The 18,551-nt window shown below is 45.5% G+C and overlaps 1 protein-coding gene across 11 annotated transcripts in view; it reads left to right on the forward strand.

Moving 5' to 3' along the window:
• The first annotated feature begins 2,482 nt into the window (after positions 1-2,482).
• The window catches only part of ZNF229 (zinc finger protein 229), a 65,985-nt gene continuing 49,916 nt past the window's right edge, over positions 2,483-18,551 (forward strand). For 6 of the 11 annotated variants that reach the window (XR_006212184.1, XM_042970708.1, XM_042970713.1 and 3 more), the window contains exons 1-2: positions 8,897-9,750; positions 17,120-17,246. Coding sequence is in view for 10 of the 11 variants with exons in the window: in XM_042970708.1 (XP_042826642.1) it covers positions 9,670-9,750; positions 17,120-17,246 (208 nt within the window). In the remaining variant the exon portion in view is untranslated. Of the gene's footprint in view, positions 2,516-8,896; positions 9,751-10,380; positions 11,449-17,119; positions 17,247-18,551 lie in introns of those variants that run through there. The other 5 variants (XM_042970709.1, XM_042970715.1, XM_042970717.1 and 2 more) reach the window with 5 other exon arrangements.

Genomic DNA, 18,551 nt, shown 5'->3' on the forward strand with positions numbered 1-18,551 from the left:
ATTTAAGTCTTAAAAATCGGGTAAGGTTGGGGCACCTGAGTGGCTCAGTTGATCATGAGTCCCACTCTTGATCTCAGCTCAGTTCTTAGGCTCAGTTGTGAGTTCAAGCCCCACATTGGGCTTGGGCATGGAGCCTACTTTTAAAAAAATTGGGTAATGTTTCAAAAGTGAACAAGGAGATAGGCATTTTAAGAGGGATCAACAGTAGCAGACAGAGTGGTAAAAATGGCAGGACTTTGGCTGGGAACTGAAACTGTTTACACTCAAGCAAATGCCAAGAGGCTTGCAGTGCTGTGATTGGGTTATTTTTCTAATCAACAGAAACCCTTGACAAGTCTTGAGAATTTGTCAAAACAATTCAACAGTTTATCTGGAAAAGAGTGCTAGAATTTATAGGATGAAATTAAAAAAAAAACAGAATAGGGAGGGAGAGAGAAATATATATATTATACAACAGTGATAACTCTAATTGAGATCTTTTAGCACAGAAAAAAACATCTCTGTCATTGGAACAGTTGTATCCCAGAACATATATAAGTATGTACAATAACCTAGTAAATGAGTAGGATGATATTTTAAATCAGTAGATAAACGATGAATTTTTCAGGAAATTTTATTGCAAATACTCAAGCATTTGGTAAAAAAGAAAAGTAGATCTCTCTTCACACCATATACTAAAATAAGTGACACAGAATAAAACAGACCAATAAAACCATGAAAAGTTGAATTGACTATATCTTCTTTTTTTTTTCCTGTGTTTTATTTTTATATATTTATTTTTATGATCTGGCATTTGAGGCCTTGATCCCAGAGAGATGCCCCTCCCAAGGCTACCTAAATTCCTAGATAGCAAACTACTTCCCTGTTAGCTGCCTTTGATATACAAATAAACCGATCCAGAGCCCAGACACCCAACTGTGTCCTTTATCGAAGTCATACACCAAGGCAATATTCCCCTGCCCTGAATCAACCCAGGACCAGGCACTGGACACCAAGGGACCACCCAGAGCCCACCAAAATATTATCCTAAACTTATTCATCTTATTTACCTTGATTCACTCATCCCTTCCCATCAAAACCCAATAAAGGCTTTGGACCGTGTCCTCTCTACTCCCTCCTGACCAGCCCTGGTCCTTCCCTGTGAAGCCCTGTGTGGCATGCCACACACTTTGTTTCTAGAAATCTGTGAGTATTAAACTTCTTTCCTCATGACTACCATTTCTGTATTTGTGTGTCTTACCATACCTGATTAAGACAAATCTCAGGTATAATTTTAGAACAGAAGTGAATATAGATGTCCTTATTGGATATCAGAGGAAGGAAGTCTTTATAATTGTGTGGAAAAATACAGAATCCAAAATGAAAGGACTGATCAATTTGATCAAATAAAGGTCGGTGGTTTTTAAATACTGCCTTATAAAAGTCCAAACTGGGGGGAAAAATCATCATACAGGACAGCGTCAATACCATTTGTAGACAAAGAGAATTTATAAATAAATAAGCAAAAGATAAATATGGGCAAAGGATATAAACAGGCAATTTACCCACCGCTGACATATCGACATTTATTCCACATCTCCATGAATAAAGAAACGCAGTCAATAAGGAGACAGCATATTTGGGCTATCAAACTGGAAGAAATTAAAGAAAATGATTATTCCTACTCTTGACGCATGAGATTGGAAGTCTAACTTCTTTAGTGGATAAGGTGGTAACGGACCTAAAACTAAAGAATCCTAAACAACCACTTTAAATGAATTTATTATTTAGTGACATGCATGAAGTGAGAGAAAAAAATCGGCTCTAAGATATTATGATGCAAATTCTGTGGGGACAAAAAATTTTAAGTATATATTTACTCAAAGAGGAAATCCGGAAATACAGAGGTCAAGATCTTAATGATACTTGTTTCTGGGTGCTAGGATTATGGGGGACTTTCGTTCTTTCTCTTACTTTTTTCCCTTACTTTTCTTAACATTCTTTTTACTTTTGTCCCTTAACATTGATCATGCACTGCTTTTGTAAAAAAAAATAATACATAAATAAATATATAGTGTAAATTATATACATATATGGTGTAAATTATATATGTATGGTGTAAATTATGTGTGTGTGTGTGTGTGTGTGTAATCAAAAACATCAATGCTTTATATTCCCTGGTGATGGGATTATGGATTTTTTGTTTGAGAGTATTGTCAGATTTTCCACAACGTGAACGTGTTAGTACCGAGTAATAACCTTTTTTTTAAGGAAAGAAAAAAGCTGTCGCGGAGCTCCAAAGCTCAGCGCCGGAACAGCGTGTGTCGTCTCACCAACCAGAGTAGCCCCGCGGGGCACTCCGCCTTCCACCTGGCCTTGGGCGGGGCTCCAGGTGTACGCTTCTTTACGACACCGTCGGCTCCCTTAAGTAAGAACGCGCACCGCAGAGGGTCCTGGGAAGTGTAGTCCGGGCCCTGCCGAGGCGCCCACTTCCGCTTCCGGCCACCGCAGCACTGCCATAATTTCTTCTGCGATGGTGAGTAGGTTACGGGACGTGGGGCTTTTTGGAGGTCTTCGTTCCCGCCGCAGGGACAAGGGTCCTGGGCTCTAGGATCTGGGGGGAGAGGGCGTGTGGCGGGGGGTCAGAGCCGGGAGATTTCGGCAGCTCCGCCTGGCGAAGGAGAGGTTTGAGGAGGCGGACGCACAGAGCATCCCGGGTTGGGTTGGGGGGCGGGGCTCGGGCCGGCAGCGCTGGGCGCCCCCAGGCTTGGAAGGAGCAGTTGGAAGTCGGCAGCTGTGGCTTTGAGACGGGCATCTCTCGGTTTGGGAGACTCCAATCCAAGTAGTTTTGGATTGGTGATATCTGGAATTCTTTCACGGTAGCCGCACACCTACTTCTGTGTGAATTTCAGACTTTTCTGTGAAGTCATTTCTATAAAGAGCTGCAGAAGTTGATTCTTCACGGTCTGTATGTATTCCTTTGAGAATTACTAAGCGCCGTACAAGCTTTAAGAAATCATTTTGCTGGTGTAGTGATGCTAGCTCTGTTTTTTTGCAGCGTCCGAGCCACATGGTTTGAATTCTGTTCTGTCACACAGCGTATGAGAGTCGCAGCTCTTAATTCAAACCTTTTGCTTTTAATAGTCGACTTTTAATCCATATTGCATTAATTTTTGTGTATGATTTAAGGAGGGGTACATAAGACTCCAGTTGTTCCAACTCCATACATTGAAAGGACTCTTCTCATTGATCTGTGTGTTCGTTAAGTCAGTACCACTGTTTCTTGATTACTGTGGCTTTAGAATAAATCTTGAAGTTAGAAAGAATGAGTCCAAATTTTTCCTTCTTTGGTAGGATTCTTTTCTGGCTATTCTAGATTTTCTTCATTACAACGCATATTTTAGAATCAGGGTGTCAAATCTTGCAAGAAGTCCGTTGAGATTTTGATTGAAATTGCATTGGAGAGAACAGGCAACCTTAAGTCTTTAATTGCATGAACATGGTATATCTTTAGGCATTTAAAAATATTTTTTTAATTTTTTTTAATGTTTATTTATTTTTGAGAGAGAGAGACAGAGTGTGAGCGGGGGAGGGGCAGAGAGGGAGACACAGAATCCAAAGCAGGCTCCAGGCTCTGAGCTGTCAGCACAGAGCCCGACGCAGGGCTCGAACTCACGGACCGTGAGATCATGACCTGAGCCGAAGTTGGACGCCTAACCGACTGAGCCACCCAGGTGCCCCCCTAAAAATATTTTTTAACATACAGTGCTATGTTAGTTTCAGGTAGATAATGTAATGATCCAACAATACTGTACATTGCTCAGTGCTCATCGAGACAAGAGTGGTCTTGGGGTGCCTTGGTGGCTAAGCGTCTGACTCTTGGTTTTGGCTCAGGTCATGATCTCGCCGTTCATGGGGTGGGGCCCTGCATTGAGCTCTGCGCTGACAGCGTGGAGCCTGCCTGGGATTCTCTCTCTGTCTGTCTGTCTCTCTGCCCCTCCTCTCACGCACTGTCTCTCAAAATAAATAAATAAGCATTTAAGAAAATGATAAGAGAACTCTTATCCCACCCACCTTCTCTCTGGCGACCACCAGTTTGTTCTCTGTGTTTGAGTCTGGTTTTTGGTCTCTTTTTTTCTTTGTTCATTTTCCCCCCCTTTCATTCCACATCTGAGGGAAATCGTATGGTATTTGTCTTTCTCTGATTCATTTCACACCCTCTAGGTCCATCCGTGTTGTTGCACATGGCAAGATACCATCCTTTTTTATGGCTGAGTAATACTCCATTGTATATATATGTATCACATCTTCTTTATTCATTCATCTCTTGACGGACACTTGGGTGGCTTCCATAATTTGGCTGTTGTAAATAGTGCTGCAGTAAACACAGGGGTGCGTAGATCTTTTCAAATTAGTGTTTTTGTTTTATTGGAGTAAATACCCAGTAGTATTACTGGATATTTTACTGGATAATTACTGGATCATATGGCATTTCTAATTTTAATTTTTTGAGGAACCTCCATGCTGTTTTCGCAGTGGCTGAACCAGTTTGCATTCCCACCAACAGCGTCCCAAGGTTCCTTTTTCTTCACGTCTTCACCAACACTTGTTATTTCTTGTCTTTTTGATTCTAGCCCTTCTGACAAGGGTAAGGTGGTCTCTCCATCTTGATGTGCGTTTTCCTGATGTTTTGTGACGTTGAGCATCGTTTCAGGTATCTGTTGGCCATCTGATGGTCTCCTAGGAGCTACAGTGAATGCAGGCTTGTAGACAAGGCCCACAGTTAGAATGGTGTGGACCCTCTGAGCCCTGTAGGGAGGGAGGTCTCTTTCCTGGGGGTAGGAGTAGATTCCAGGAAGGCTAGATTACATTCAGCTGGTGCTCAGAACTTTCTCCTTGTTGTGTAGCTGGGAATTGTGATAAAATCATGTCATCTCCTGGCTCGTTTTTATTTCATGGCCTTGCCTTCTTGGGACTGTGCCTTTCTCAGAGAGATCTGCGTAGAAGAGAAAGGAGTAATCCCTGGTCTCTTGACGTCAGAGCTCCAGGTGAATAAAAGTTTGGTTTCTTGTTTTATGGCAATGCCAGCTCTCTTCCCAAAGGCCTGCTTTCCTGATCTTCCTTACTCGTCATACCACGGTGTTGCCAAATGCCCATTCCGGCCCCTCAGCCGTGGCTGCTTTCCCCCAGAGATGTTTTTTTTCCTAAGGGTGGGGGAATTTCCCAGCGACTCTATTTAGTGTATTCTCTCCCTGGCCTGTAGTATTGGTTCGTGTAGCCAGTAAATCACTTAGGCTTACACTGCTTCAGGGCTGTGCTAGCTACAGGGAAGAAATAATTACAGTGACTGTAATGGTTTGCATTTATTAAGTGCTTATTACATGCCAGTGCTGCGGACAGCTTTGGTTGAGTATCCCTGATACCTGGGACAGTGCCTGGCGTGTACTAGCCTGTCAGTAAGAATTGATAGTTAATTTTCTCAGTAACTTATCGTTAGTCCCGTGTCACAGATAAGAACGCTGAGGTGTTACAACCAGAAGTCAGGGCCTTTGCCCTATGCGTGTCCCTCCGTTCTCTTCCCATCCCAGATCTTTGCGTGGCTGATTTATTTTCATGCAGGTCTTGGAGACTGTCCACGACAACCTGATTCATGTTGCGTCTCCCACACCTGCCCCCTGTGGTCTGACCCAGAACGAGAATCTGTCACGTTCAACTTATTTTCGTCCTTGCCCCTTTTGTAATCAGAGGTCACCTCATCTGTAAGACCTGTTGACCCGCCAGAATGCAAGCACCGTAAGAACGAGCACCTTGCCCATCTTACTTGGTCCTGTGTCCCCAGGGTTTGTTACAGCGTCGGAGACAGAGTGGGACACTGAACGTGTCTTTGTTAAACGAATGGGTGCCTGTATTCCCGGGTTGGCGGTGGGGTGAGCGAATGACAGCAGTGACAGTAGTTGGCTGAGGATTTTCCGTGTACCACGTACTAGACTCTGAACTTCATTCAAATAGGTATGCCCGTGTACGTGTGTCACAGAGAGAGACTTAATTCTGTCAACTCTGTGAGTGAGAAGTACTGTCTTCACTTAACAGCAGAAAGAACAGGCTCATTCAGAGATTTCTCTCTCTTCTGGTGTTAACGCAGCTACAGAGTGGCTGAGCCAGAACTTAGACCCAGGCCGTGTGACAACCTCGGTGTTGAGTCAAGACCAGCAACTTCCCACCCCTGCCTCTCGTCTTGCTGGCTGGATTAAAACGCCATAATTTACCTGTTTTCTTTAAACTTCAACTCCAGACTCGTATTTGACTTCTCCTTTTCACCCTCACGTGTAATTATTCGTCTAGTCCTGTCCTTTCTACCTTTGCGGTATCCCTTAGTCCCATTACCCCTTGATCCCAGTGCCTTTGGCGTCAGTTGTACTGGTCGTCCTCTTTGTCCAGTGTGAGCTCCATATGGTAAAGGAGTGTATCTTTCCTTAAACCTAAGCACCTGACATAAAAGTAGAACTCCAGTGAATGTGTGCTGTCTTCCCGGCTAGAATGTTAGCTGTTCGCGCACAGAGTCCTTGCCTGCCCTGATCACCATCGTGTCCCAGCATGCCCTGCATGGTCCTTTGCATGTAATTGATTAAGCGAACAAACTGCAGAACAAAACCATCCCGCTCTGTAGCTGGTCTCAAAAGACCCAGGATCCAAGTACCAGCAGGTTGAGTTCGCATTAGTCCCATTCTCCCATTGATTTCATTTAAAAAAATTTTTTTTAATGTTTGTTTATTTTTGAGAGAGAGAGAGAGAGAGAGAGAGAGAGAGAGAGAGAGAGAGACGGAGCGTGAGCAGGGGAGGGGCAGAGAGAGAGGGAGACACAGAATCCGAAGCAGGCTCCAGGCTCTGAGCTGTCAGCACAGAGCCCAACACGGGGCTCGAACTCAAACCGTGATATCATGACCTGAGCTGACATCTGACGCTTAACCGGCTGAGCCACCCAGGCTCCCCCCACCCCCCATTCTCCCATTTAAATATGTGTTGAGTGCTTACCCTGTTGCTTGGAGCTGACTAAAATCCCAGCCCTCACAGAGTTCATACTCTCATGGGTATAGGAAGATAGTAAACAAGAAAAATAGATGGTAGGTTAGCTAAGCTTCACAGAGGACAATGAAGCAGGGAAGATGCTTTGGGAGGACTGGCAGAGGGACTTGCAATTGTGTAGGATAACCAGGGATGATTTCACTGACAAGGTGGTGAGTAGGTGAGTAGGGATCCAAAGGAAGAGAGAGGCCTGTGGACGCTGGGGAAAGGGAACAGCATTGAAGGCAGTGTCCATTTGAAGAAGTGTGGAGGCCAGAGAGGGTTAGCAGAGTGAGAAAGAGGAAGGATCGGTAGGAAATTGGGTATTGGGAGGTCAGATAGCGTAGGGTCTTTAAGCCTTTTGAAAGGCCTTTGGCGGAGGTTTTGAGTGAGGTGAAGTTCTTGGCCGGAGGAGTGACCTAACTTTATTTGTATTTGTATTGGTATTTTATTGTTTTGGGGAGCGAGAGAGACAGAGTATGAGTGGAGGAGGGCAGAGAGAGAGGGAGACACAGAATCCGAAGCAGGCCCCAGGCTCTGAGCTGTCAGCACAGAGCCCGACGTGGGGCTCGAACCCATGAACCGTGAGATCATGACCTGAGCTGAAGTCTGACACTTAACCGACCGAGCCACCCAGGCACCTCTCCACACTTGCTTTAGAGGACAATCCCTGGGGCAGGGCAGTGCACAAACGGTGGGAGACAGGGAGGCGCTTGCCAGAGCGGGCTGTGCAGAGGCCTGGGACCGATGGCTAGAGGCAAGGTGGAGACATGAGCTCCCGACTCAGTACAGTACAGGGAGTATCTTAGAGCAGGCACCCTAAGGGTGTGTACGTTCCTATGAACCTGCCCAGTGGCTCGAGTCTCAGGAGAAAGATCAGGCAAAGAGGCAAAAGGAAGGAGCTTATGGTCAGTGTGTTTCTGCTGCCTACTGACTAGCTCCGGGCCCGTGCCGAGAGTTCTGTTCATCTCTGTGCTCCACACCCCACTGATGAAATTTGCTAAGCGTGTCCAGTGTGCCAACCCCGTGCAAAATGGAGACCACGAATGAAGGTAGAGGACCCCATTCTCTTGATGACTTAGAGGTCTCAACAGGGCAGCTGTGTGAAAGGTGGCAAGCCAGCAGTTTCTACAAAATGGTTCTGGGGTCCCAGGGTGACTGATTCAATCTGGTGGTGGCAGAAGGACTCCCTTACGGAAGGGGTTCTTGAACGCAAGTCCGTGGGCGTAATGCAGGGTGATCATGAACCCGAGTGGGGAAAAAAAATGTGCACCAGTCATACTGGAAATTAGTATTTCCTTTGATTATGAATGCAGGTGACAGACCACACACAGTAGTATCATCAGAACCCGTGACTCTGTTATTCAGGTAAATCATAGATGTTTTTATATTGTAGTTGGTGTAGATGTTTCAGAATATCACTTATGCTCATTACTTTTTGGAAATTCCAGCAGTTGATTCATTCTTGATATTTAATGTGTAAAAAGAAGCACATCCTTGGTGTTTTATTATTTTTGAACATTGTATTCCGGTATAATTAGCCTTTAAAGTAACCCTGTGTGTTTTATTTTATGCTTTCACAACATCATTCCGAGTAAGAACCCATAAGTATCACCAGACTGACACAGGAGGCCATTGAACAGAAAAGGTTACAAACTCTGATTTAGAAGATCTTTGCTAACCTGTATCTTGAGTGATAGGACCCTCGAGGACAGGGATTTTTTCTTCTTCTTTTTTTTTCTTTTTCTTTTTTTCTTTTCTTTCTTTCTTTTTTTTTTTTTTTTTGTCATCTTTCCACCTAGTGTGGGGCTCAAACTCACAACCCTGAGATCAAGAGTCTCATGCTCTTCGACTGAGCCAGCCAGGCGCCCTGACGACAGGGATTTTTCATCGTTTCTTCTGTGAGGCCTACAGTGTTGCATTAGTAAAGCTTTCACGCTCCAGATTTTCTTTCACAGAACACAGGTGTCCTGTGTTTGTGGCATTTGCACCCTTCTCTAGGGCCCTGTGTCTCCCTGTGACACTTCTGCTGAGCCCTCCCCACAGAAACCTCTCAGATTGTCCCCAGCCACCTGCAGCATCCTTGGCTCTGTGGACGGTGAGTCTCTCCAGAGCAGGGACTATGCATACAGTGACTCAGTCAGTGTCCGCTGAATGAATGATGTCTACAGGGTGTGAACCGTTCTGGAGACCCAGAGCTTTGGGGCCCAGAAGAAAGGACTCCATAAAGTCAAGTTCCCTCTTGAGCCCACGGGTCCGCGGAGTGCGGGAACCACCCAGGCTGGGGAGCATGCAGGGGAAGGCAGGTCCTTCTGAGCCCAGGTAGCCATCTGACATTCCTTGTCAGAGCTTGGAGAACCTCAAGAATGAAGAAGGCCCAGATCTTCTGCTTCTCTGGCTTCGGAAGATCAGAGGATACATAAAGTTGCTGCTGCTCTGGGAAAACCTGGGAGAGGTAACCATGGAGACTTTGACCTCGAGGCCTAGGGAGAGAGGTTGAGAGTTCATGAAGGGGGTGCGGTGGGGGAGAATCGAGCCGGGTGTGGAGAGAGAAGAAACCAGTTTGTGACGCAGCAGACGTTGCTGAGGTCCAGGTAGAGAGTCTACAGGCAGGAGCCACATCTTCTCATGGCCTTCCTTCTCCTCCCGCAGCTCTCCGTTCTCAAGCCTCAGCCCTTTCCCAGGATGGGGAGGACAGGACAGTTTCAGGTGGGTTGAGATCGCTTTTCTTTCCAGAAATCACACGTCAGGCATCGGAGTGTAAAAATGTCTCCCTCCCTTGGTAAAAGGGAGTCGAGGAAACAGTGTATTGGGTGAATAATTACAAATGAATCCTTCTCTGCCCGAGTTTATCTCCTCCGTGGGACATTTCTCTGATTCCTTTCCAGGTGTCCTTTTGTCCAGGTGAATACACCCTACAAAAAGTACCCCGTGAACAAGGCTAAAAGAGCATATTAGGGGAAAAAACATTTCGTCTACGACAAAATTATAAATTCTAATGTCTTTATTTTTGACAGACGGGTTCAAAGACCCAAGCATTCTTGCTCAGGAAGGGAGAAAAGCAGAAGTACAAATGGCCAACAATTATATGAAAAGTCCGATCAGCTTCTATTAAAGTAATACAGGGGTGCCTGGGTGGCTTCGTCAGTTGAGTGTCTGACTTTGGCCCAGGTCATGATCTCACGGTTCATGAGTTCGAGCCCCACATCCGACTCTGTGCTGATGGCTCAAAACCTGGAGCCTGCTTCAAATTCTCTCTCTCTCTCTCTCTCTCTCTCTGCCCCTCCCCCACTCATGCTCTGTCTCTCAAAAATAAATAAAAACATTAACAAAAAAAATAAAGTGATACAGGTTGAAATGAGATACTGATTTTTTTTTCTTTTCTAGCAGATCAAAGATTTGAAAGGTCAGCTCTCACTGTTAGCCAGATGGAGAGATGGTGCGTTCACACCATTGAAAGGGGCATTTTTAGTCTTCTTGGAAGTTCTGCACACGTCTGCTCCAATATTTCCTACTCTTAAGAATTCATTCCAAATCAGAGCGAGTATTCAAAGACTGATCATTGCAACGTTGTTCGTAACAGCAAAAAAAAAGAAAAAACCGTGGGGTGGACTCCGTGTCCGTCCATTGGATTGATGTTGGATTGATGGACTGTTATCATTTTGTTTCTTCTCACGTCCAGGTCCTGTGCCGCTGTCAAATGTGGTCACAAGCGGATGAAAATATCAGGACATGAAAAGATGCGCTCGCTCTCTCTCTCACATACACACACACCGTAGATCTGTACATACGTGTTAACTCATTTTTCCTTTGGGTTGCAAGAAAAAGAAATCAAAGCAGTTTGCAAAATTTTAAGTATGTGCTCTTTTCGGCGCGTGCAAAATTATTTTACAAAGCTTCCTTTTTTTATGAAAAGACGTTATGGAAAAATTCGGAAGGTTTGAGTTACTTCCTTACTGTACGCCTTAATTGTAAATGTTATTGGGGAACTTCCTGCCACGAGGGCTGAAGAAATTAACACGGTTCTACTTCCCACCAGCTCCTGGTATGGTACTGTCGTTACCGTCATCACCTTCTGACGGTTGTCACCACCGATTCCCACAGTGAGCTTGTGTCAGTTCTCTCCGTAGTGGTCCTTGTCCGCCACCCGTCTCTGGTTTCTGTAGTCCTGGCTTCACTGACTTGCCTGTTGGCTGGCTCAGCGTCATTCCACGATTTGCTTTTCCCAAAGAAGACTTGCGGATGCTGTCTCCGCTGACCGTTTCTGTGCTGAACAATGTCTGTGCCTTTAGGCGAACGGAATTTGCGGATGGCACATTGCCGAAGCTGAAGAGTCTTCATTCATACTTTCGGAACTGGCATTAAGTCTCATGCTGGTCTTTCTCTCCCTTCTCCATTCACCTTCTGGTGAGCAAAGCTTATGCTTATTTATTAGTTAGTTTAGCGCTTTTTCTCAGAAAGGTCTGTTGTGTTTATACATGGCATCTTGGCTGAGCGTCATTTTCAAGGATCACACGTTTATTGCCTTTGCTCTGCGATCTTGTGGCGTTAATTCTCTCTCTGCCTGGATGTCTGTCTGCAGTTACTGTCATTTTATTCATGTGGTCCTGCCAGAACTCCCATTACTGAAGGTGTAACTTCCAGATCTATCTTCCCTGTTCTTAAACTTCTCTTCTTCGGAATTTTCTGTCACCTTCCAGGAGGCTGCTCTGTTTTCCAGTTCACCGGCTTGTGCTTCAGTGATGTTCATTCTGCTGGTTGGCTTGTCTCTTGAGGTTTTATTTTCCCCGAATCGTAGGAGTGGGTTTTTTTGGTCACACTTGTAAAAATTCTGATTAATTTTCTTTTTGGCAAGTTCTCCCCCCCAGGCTATATATCAGTACTAAACATTTTTGCTAATCTGATGGAGGAGGGTATGTGGCCAAGACGTATGTATTTTGTAGTTCCTCACACATTAGGTGCATGATAAGCATCTTTCATATATATATTTGCTGTTATGTTTTCTCACCTATAAATTGCTTATGAAATGCTTTTGTCCATTTTTCATTGACAGGAGCTCTTTCAAGAGTAGGGTTGTTAACTCATGCGCATCAAAAGTGTTAAAGTTACTTTCTCTCAATTTTTACTTTCTGAATGGTGAGTTGACCATAAAGAAGTGTAAAATTTGTACACAGTTAAATGATTTGTTAGTTCCCTTTTGAAAATATGGCTCCATACCTAGCTGCAAAAGGCCTTACCCATTCTAAGTTTAATCAGAAAGGCACCTAAATGGGGGCGTCTGGGTGGCTCAGTCTGGGTGGTTAAGCGTCTGACTTCAGCTAAGGTCATGATCTTGTGGCTTGTAGGTTTGAGCCCCATGTCAGGCTCTGTGCTGGCAGCTCGGAGCCTGGAGCCTGCTCTAGATTCTGTGTCTCCCTCTCTCTGCCGCTTCCCCAGCTCACACCCTGTCTCTGTCTCTCAAAATTAAACATTAAAAAAACAATTTTTTTAATTAAAAAAAAAAGGCACCTAAATGGGTTTTTATTTAGATTAAAAACGTTTTAATCTCTAAAATGATTATAACTGGTTTTTGTAAGTGGCCTAAGGTTGACATTTAATGTCATTTTCTTCAAGATGGATAGCCAGTCAGGACAGTGCCATTTATTAATCATTCATGTGTAGGTCAACTGAAATGCTGACTTTATCATTTATATATTTTTGTATATGTTTATGTATACGTATATGTATATATGTATATAAACATGTATATATTTAATAGGTGTGTATGGGGATGCCTGGGTGGCTCAGTTGGTTAAGCGTCTGACTCTTGATTTCCGTTGAGGTCATTATCTCACAGTTTGTGAGTTTGAACCCCATGTCAGGCTCTGCCCTGCTTCAGATTCTTTCTCTCTCCCTTTCTCTCTGCCTGCTTGTGTGCTCTCTCTTTCTCCCCTGCTCGTGTGCTTTCTCTCTCTCTCAAAATAAATAAACAGTAAAAAAGTTAAAAAAAAAAAATAGGTGTGTGCGTTATATATGTGGAGAAAGAAAAATGACAGTTGACTTAGCTTTCATAGGACGTGACCATTCCTGTATACTGTACTCTGGTCTACTGAGTTGTATGTCCCTGTGTTGTTTTACTATTTATATTGAGCATGTACCTCTGAGGTTCAAAAGTTAGTCTTTCTCTCTTCATTCAGCAAACGTTTGTTGCACAGCTACTATGGGCCAAACATTATTCTAAGCCCTGGTGATACATCAGAGAGCAAAACAGATAACACCCCTGCCTTCATGGGGCTGGCCTTCTAGAAGGGGGAGACCGGTAGTAACGGGTTAAACACAAGATGAGGGCTCTGAAGTATCTTGAGGGACGTAGGCAGGATGAACTGGGAGGAGGTCTGTGCGATCATCCAAGCGAAGGACGATGACGAGTCACATTAGAGAGGCAGAAGTAGTTACAGGGAGAAGCTTGAAGTATACTTTGGAATAATAAGTGGCAGAATTTTTTTAAGTTTATTTTTATTTATTTTGAGAGAGAAAGAGAGGAGAGAGAGAGAATCCCAAGCAGGCTTCGCGTCGCCAGCACAGAGGCTGACGCGGGGCTCGGACTCACGAACCGTGCTATTGTGACCTGAGCTGAAATCAAGAGTCAGACACTTAACTGACTGAGCCACCCAGGCGCCCCATGAATTTTTTTTTTTTTTTTTTGAATTAGATGTAAGAAACGAAGAAAAGGAAAGAATCCAGGCGATGCCTTTAAGGCAGATGGTACTTGCGTTTGCCCACGTCAGAGAGATGAGAAGGGAACTATTTGGGAAGAAAGACTCCCTTCCAGTTGGGCTGTTTTTGCTTCGCGATACCTTTTAGGCGTCCAGGCGGCAGGCAGAGTAGGCAGGGCTCAGTGCAGAAGGCAGGACTGGTTGTAGAGATTTGGGAGTTAGCGGCAGTGCCACAACTGTGTAATTGTCACATCAGCTGCCTCTGGCCCGACGTTTCTCCCCTGTGACGCTGCCTCTGGTCTTGGGATCGATCTGGGATTCTGCTCGGAAATGTGCTGTGTTGGTGGTGCTCGCCCTCCCGAGTGGGGAGGTGGGTTCCTCTGGTCTGGCGCCTCCAATCTCATTTGGGCTGCGGTAGGGCTGGGTGGTTTCAGCGTCGTTACTCGGGCTGCCCGAGTCCAGTCCCGACTCAGGCTTCCGAAGCGTATGTTGTTCGACACGTAGCATTCGCTTTCTGAGACCCGTTTTCTCGTCGGTCAAATGGAGATAGCAACAATAACTACCTTGTGAGTAGTTACCATTAAAAGAGCAGACAAGAGAGCATTCCTGGTGCTCCAGAAAGTTCTCGCTTTCTGTGAGTTTTGTGAGGGTTCAGTGAGATAAACCACGTAAAGATACGTAGGCTAGAGCCTGCCTTAGAGTGATTTTTCTGCAAATTATCTGCTTTATACATGCATTTCTGGCCCCCTGGTAACACACAGGTTGGCCCGTATAGGACAGTTGTTAAAGTACAGTGGCTCTGGAACTAGACTCTGTGTGCTCATGTTGTAGTTTGAACGCAAACCCTGTCTCTTACTGGCTGTGTAACCATGGCCAAGTTCCTTCACCGCCTGGTTCAGGGCTCCCCGAGACCACGCCCATGTTCAGAGATCTGCCAGGACCCATGGGGTCCAGTGTGTAGTTCTATGCATGGCTGAGATTTGTCACAGAAACACACCCGATTGCACCCTGCTTCCTTCAAACTTCACCCCACATGCCCTTTCCCTCAGCTGATTTTTTAAAAGTGATTTATTTATTTATTTATTTATTTATTTATTTTTGAGAGAGAGAGAGACAGACAGACAGAAAGAAAACGAACAAGTGGGGCAGGGGCAAAGAGAGAAGAAGACAAAAATCTGAAGCCAGCTCCGGGCTCTGAACCATCAGCACAGAGCCCGACATGGGGCTCGAACCCACAGACTGTGAGATCGTGACCTGAGCCGAGTCGGATGCTTAGCCCACTGAGCCACCCACGTGCCCCGTGATTTTGCTTTGTTTTTTAACCATACTAAGTGCAAGCTGTGAGTACGACTATGTACTGAGTCCTGTGAGTCCTTCTAGTGAATCATAGAACTTGGAAGGGATCTCGGGGACTGTGGGCACAAGCCCCACAGAGGCACGGCTGTTATTTTCTTCGTTATCTCTGGAATTCCTGTGTCTAATACTGTTTTATAGGTACTGAACATTTATGGAATGAGTCATATTTAGACATGCATGCATTAAACCTTACTATGGGGGCACCTGGATGGCTCACTTAAGTGTCTGACTTCGGCTCAGGTCATGATGTCATGGTTTCATGGGTTCGAGCCCCCATCGGGCTCCATACTGATGGCATGGAACCTGCTTGGGATTCTTTCTCCCCCCGCCCCACCTCTCTCTGTCCTTCCCCTGTTCTCTCTCTTTCTCTTTTTCTCAAAATAAATAAATAAACTTAAAAAAAAAAAAAAAGGAAACCTTACTACTAAAGCTACTTTGCCTTCCTTCTTAAAAACGTACCCATGAAATTTTTTTTTTTTTTTTAAGTTAAATATGTATACGGGCACCTGGGTGCCTGGCTCAGTCAATTAAGCCTCTGACTTTGGCTCAGGTCATGATCTCACAGTTTGTGAGTTCAAGCCCCACATTGGGCTCTGTGCTGACAGCTCAGAAATCGGAGCCTGCCTCGGATTCTGTGTCTCCCTCTCTCTCTGCTCTCCCCCACTTGCACTCTGTCTGTCTGTCTCTCAAAAATAGTAAAAAAAAATTTCTTTTTTAAATTATGTATAGAATCACAGCTCAAGTTGTACTTCGTAAGACCTTGTTACAGGTATTCCTGGGACAGGCTGCAGGCCAAGTGGAATTTGAAGTCCCTCATACGCAATTGTCTCCCTCTCGAGAAGGACGGCCAGTATCACGATACAGTTGATCGCTGTGTTTCACTGTGTTTACAACTGCCGCTGTCTTCCTCCGTGGACTAGAGCAATTTGCTTGAAGGCCGTGGGCCACAGTTCATAACTGAGGATGACACAGCATGACGTGAAACTCCACCGCTGCTTCAGAGGCGTCCTCTGGCTGGGGACATGGTCGCATAAACACCCGTTGGTTGCTTCTGACAGGTGCTGACATGGAAACCCGTAAAAGGCGTGTGTGTGTGGAGGGGGTGGGAGGCAGGGGCGGCAAAGAGCAGGATTTGCCCCACTGCTGATGGAGGGGCGAGGGGCTGGTTGGTGAAGAATCGAGGAGGTGATCTGGAGGTGTGTGTGGACGTGGGCACTCTTAACATCAGGCACTGCTGAAACAGTCATTTTGGAGGAAAAGTTGGTATTCTGTAAGTGAGAGTCAAGGCACCCCTGGGTGGCTCAGTCAGTTAAACATCCAGCTCTTGGTTTCGGCTCCGGTCAGGGTCTCATGGTTTCATGAGTTCAAGCCCCTCGTTAGGCTCTGCGCCAGCAGCATGGAACCCGCTTGGGATTCTCTCTCCCCCTCGCTCTCTGCCCCTCCCCTACTTGTGCTCTCTCCGTCTCTCTCAAAGTGAATAAATACACTTAAAAAAAAAAAAAAAACTTGAGGGGCACTTGGGTGGCTCAGTCGGTTGGGCGTCCCAACTTCGGCTCAGGTCATGATCTCGCAGTTTGCGGGTTCGAGCCCCACGTTGGGCTCTGTGCTGACAGCTCAGAGCCTCGAGTCTGCTTCAGAGTCTGTGTCTCCCTGTCTTTCTGCCCTTCCTCTACTTGTGCTGTGTCTTTCTCTCTCTCTCTCTCTCAGAAATAAATGTTAAAAAAATTTTTTTTTAAACTTATACAAAAATTGTAAAATGGACAGACCGCACGATGGAAGCATTGTAGCTCTATGGAATTGCCCTCTGAAGTGCTCACACTGAGCGAAGAATGTTTGTTGCTTTGCTCTGTGGATACCCACGGAAGATCAGTTGGTAAGAACCGACGTTGTTGGCATCAGACATTAACAAAACTTGATTTGACTCGTCAGACCGAGCAACTGCCTGCGTGCTTGTCTACCCTTCTCAGTGACGCCAAGTTTGCCTTTCATCTGGTACGTGTTTGTGTTAATGGTGTTTCACATTTTAGGAGCCATTGACCTTCAAGGACGTGGCTGTGGTGTTCACCGAGGAGGAGCTGAGGCTTCTAGACCCCACCCAGAGGAAGCTGTACCGAGATGTGATGCTGGAGAACTTCCAGAACCTGCTGTCCCTGGGTAAGGGGAATGTCTGGGTAATCCACACTTACCTTGACTGGAATGTTCTTGTTCCCGGGGAACTTGAAAGATCAGGACTACATTTTTTGATCATTGTTTGCACCTCACAAATGAGCCCAAGGCTTGGATTTTCAGGGCAACAACCTTTGAAACCTGGTAAGGCACCTCCATGGAACAAGGTAGAGAGACTTGGGTAACAGAGAAACTCCCGAGAGATGCACGCCCGGGCAAGAACCATGCAGCCTGGGGTCTGACGCAGGCAGGGGTGGGGTGAACTTGTCATGCAGAGGCCGCTTCTGACCTTGATCTTGCCTGTGGACACTTGTACTATGGTAGGTGATTGTTCTCCGACCTCATTTCCGCTCCTCGGTCCCCACCTTCACATGGATTCTTCATGCTTTTCAGAGAGTAACGTATCCAGAGTGACTGAGGGGTCCCTGGACTTTCCTCCCTTTGCTAGAAACAGCCGGTCAGCATTAAGATAAGCCAGTGGCAGAGAGACTCTTCCAGCATATTGAGAGTCCACTGATGGATTTCTCATTTGTCTCCAATATCCTACAAGTCCTCGGGTATGAACAGATTTGTGTTATTTTGGCCCATGATGATAAGAATCGCCAATAAGGAATATCAGAAAGCATGGGCAGATTTCTTTAACCTTGAACTACGTGGTAAACGTGATGGTTTGATGGCTTGCGGTTAGTGACAGAGAGAAGCTGAACATGTTTCTGCCTCTGTGCCCTGTCAGTATCATGTGGATTCCTATTCGATACGCTTCTGGAAGCCGGGACACAGCTGGTGCACTTTGGAGGATTTGGTGCTTTGTTTCTCCCCCAAGTTCAGCTCACACGTGCTCACAGATTCACTCTGGGAGGCAGTGCTCAGTATGGCTCTGAAACCGGACTTCCCTGTTTGACTCCCTGCCCACCCCTTCGGCACCGCATGGTGGAGTGACTTCACTGGGTCACTCACCCTCTCTGTGCCCTGGATCCCTCATCCGTTAAACAAAAATGGTAAGGGTTCCCACCTCAGTGTTACTCTGAGGGTTAAGTGAGTTAACCGGTGTATATCGTCAGCACCGTAGGAAGCATCATAATAATGTTGGATATTATTGTTATGAACAACAACATTAAGCGGAGAAGGGAATCTTCTCTGTAGGAATCTGTTTGGAATTTCTTTCTCGCTTGGGCAACTAGATGAGATGCAGTTCATTACTGGTAGGGTCATTTAATGTCTGGCTACGAAGCTTATTAATAGGAACCTCTTCTTTTTTTTTTTTTTTTTTTCTTTTCCAGATATAAAAGAAGT

Source organism: Panthera tigris, chromosome E2, assembly GCF_018350195.1.
Source record: "Panthera tigris isolate Pti1 chromosome E2, P.tigris_Pti1_mat1.1, whole genome shotgun sequence".
NCBI lineage: Eukaryota > Metazoa > Chordata > Mammalia > Carnivora > Felidae > Panthera > Panthera tigris.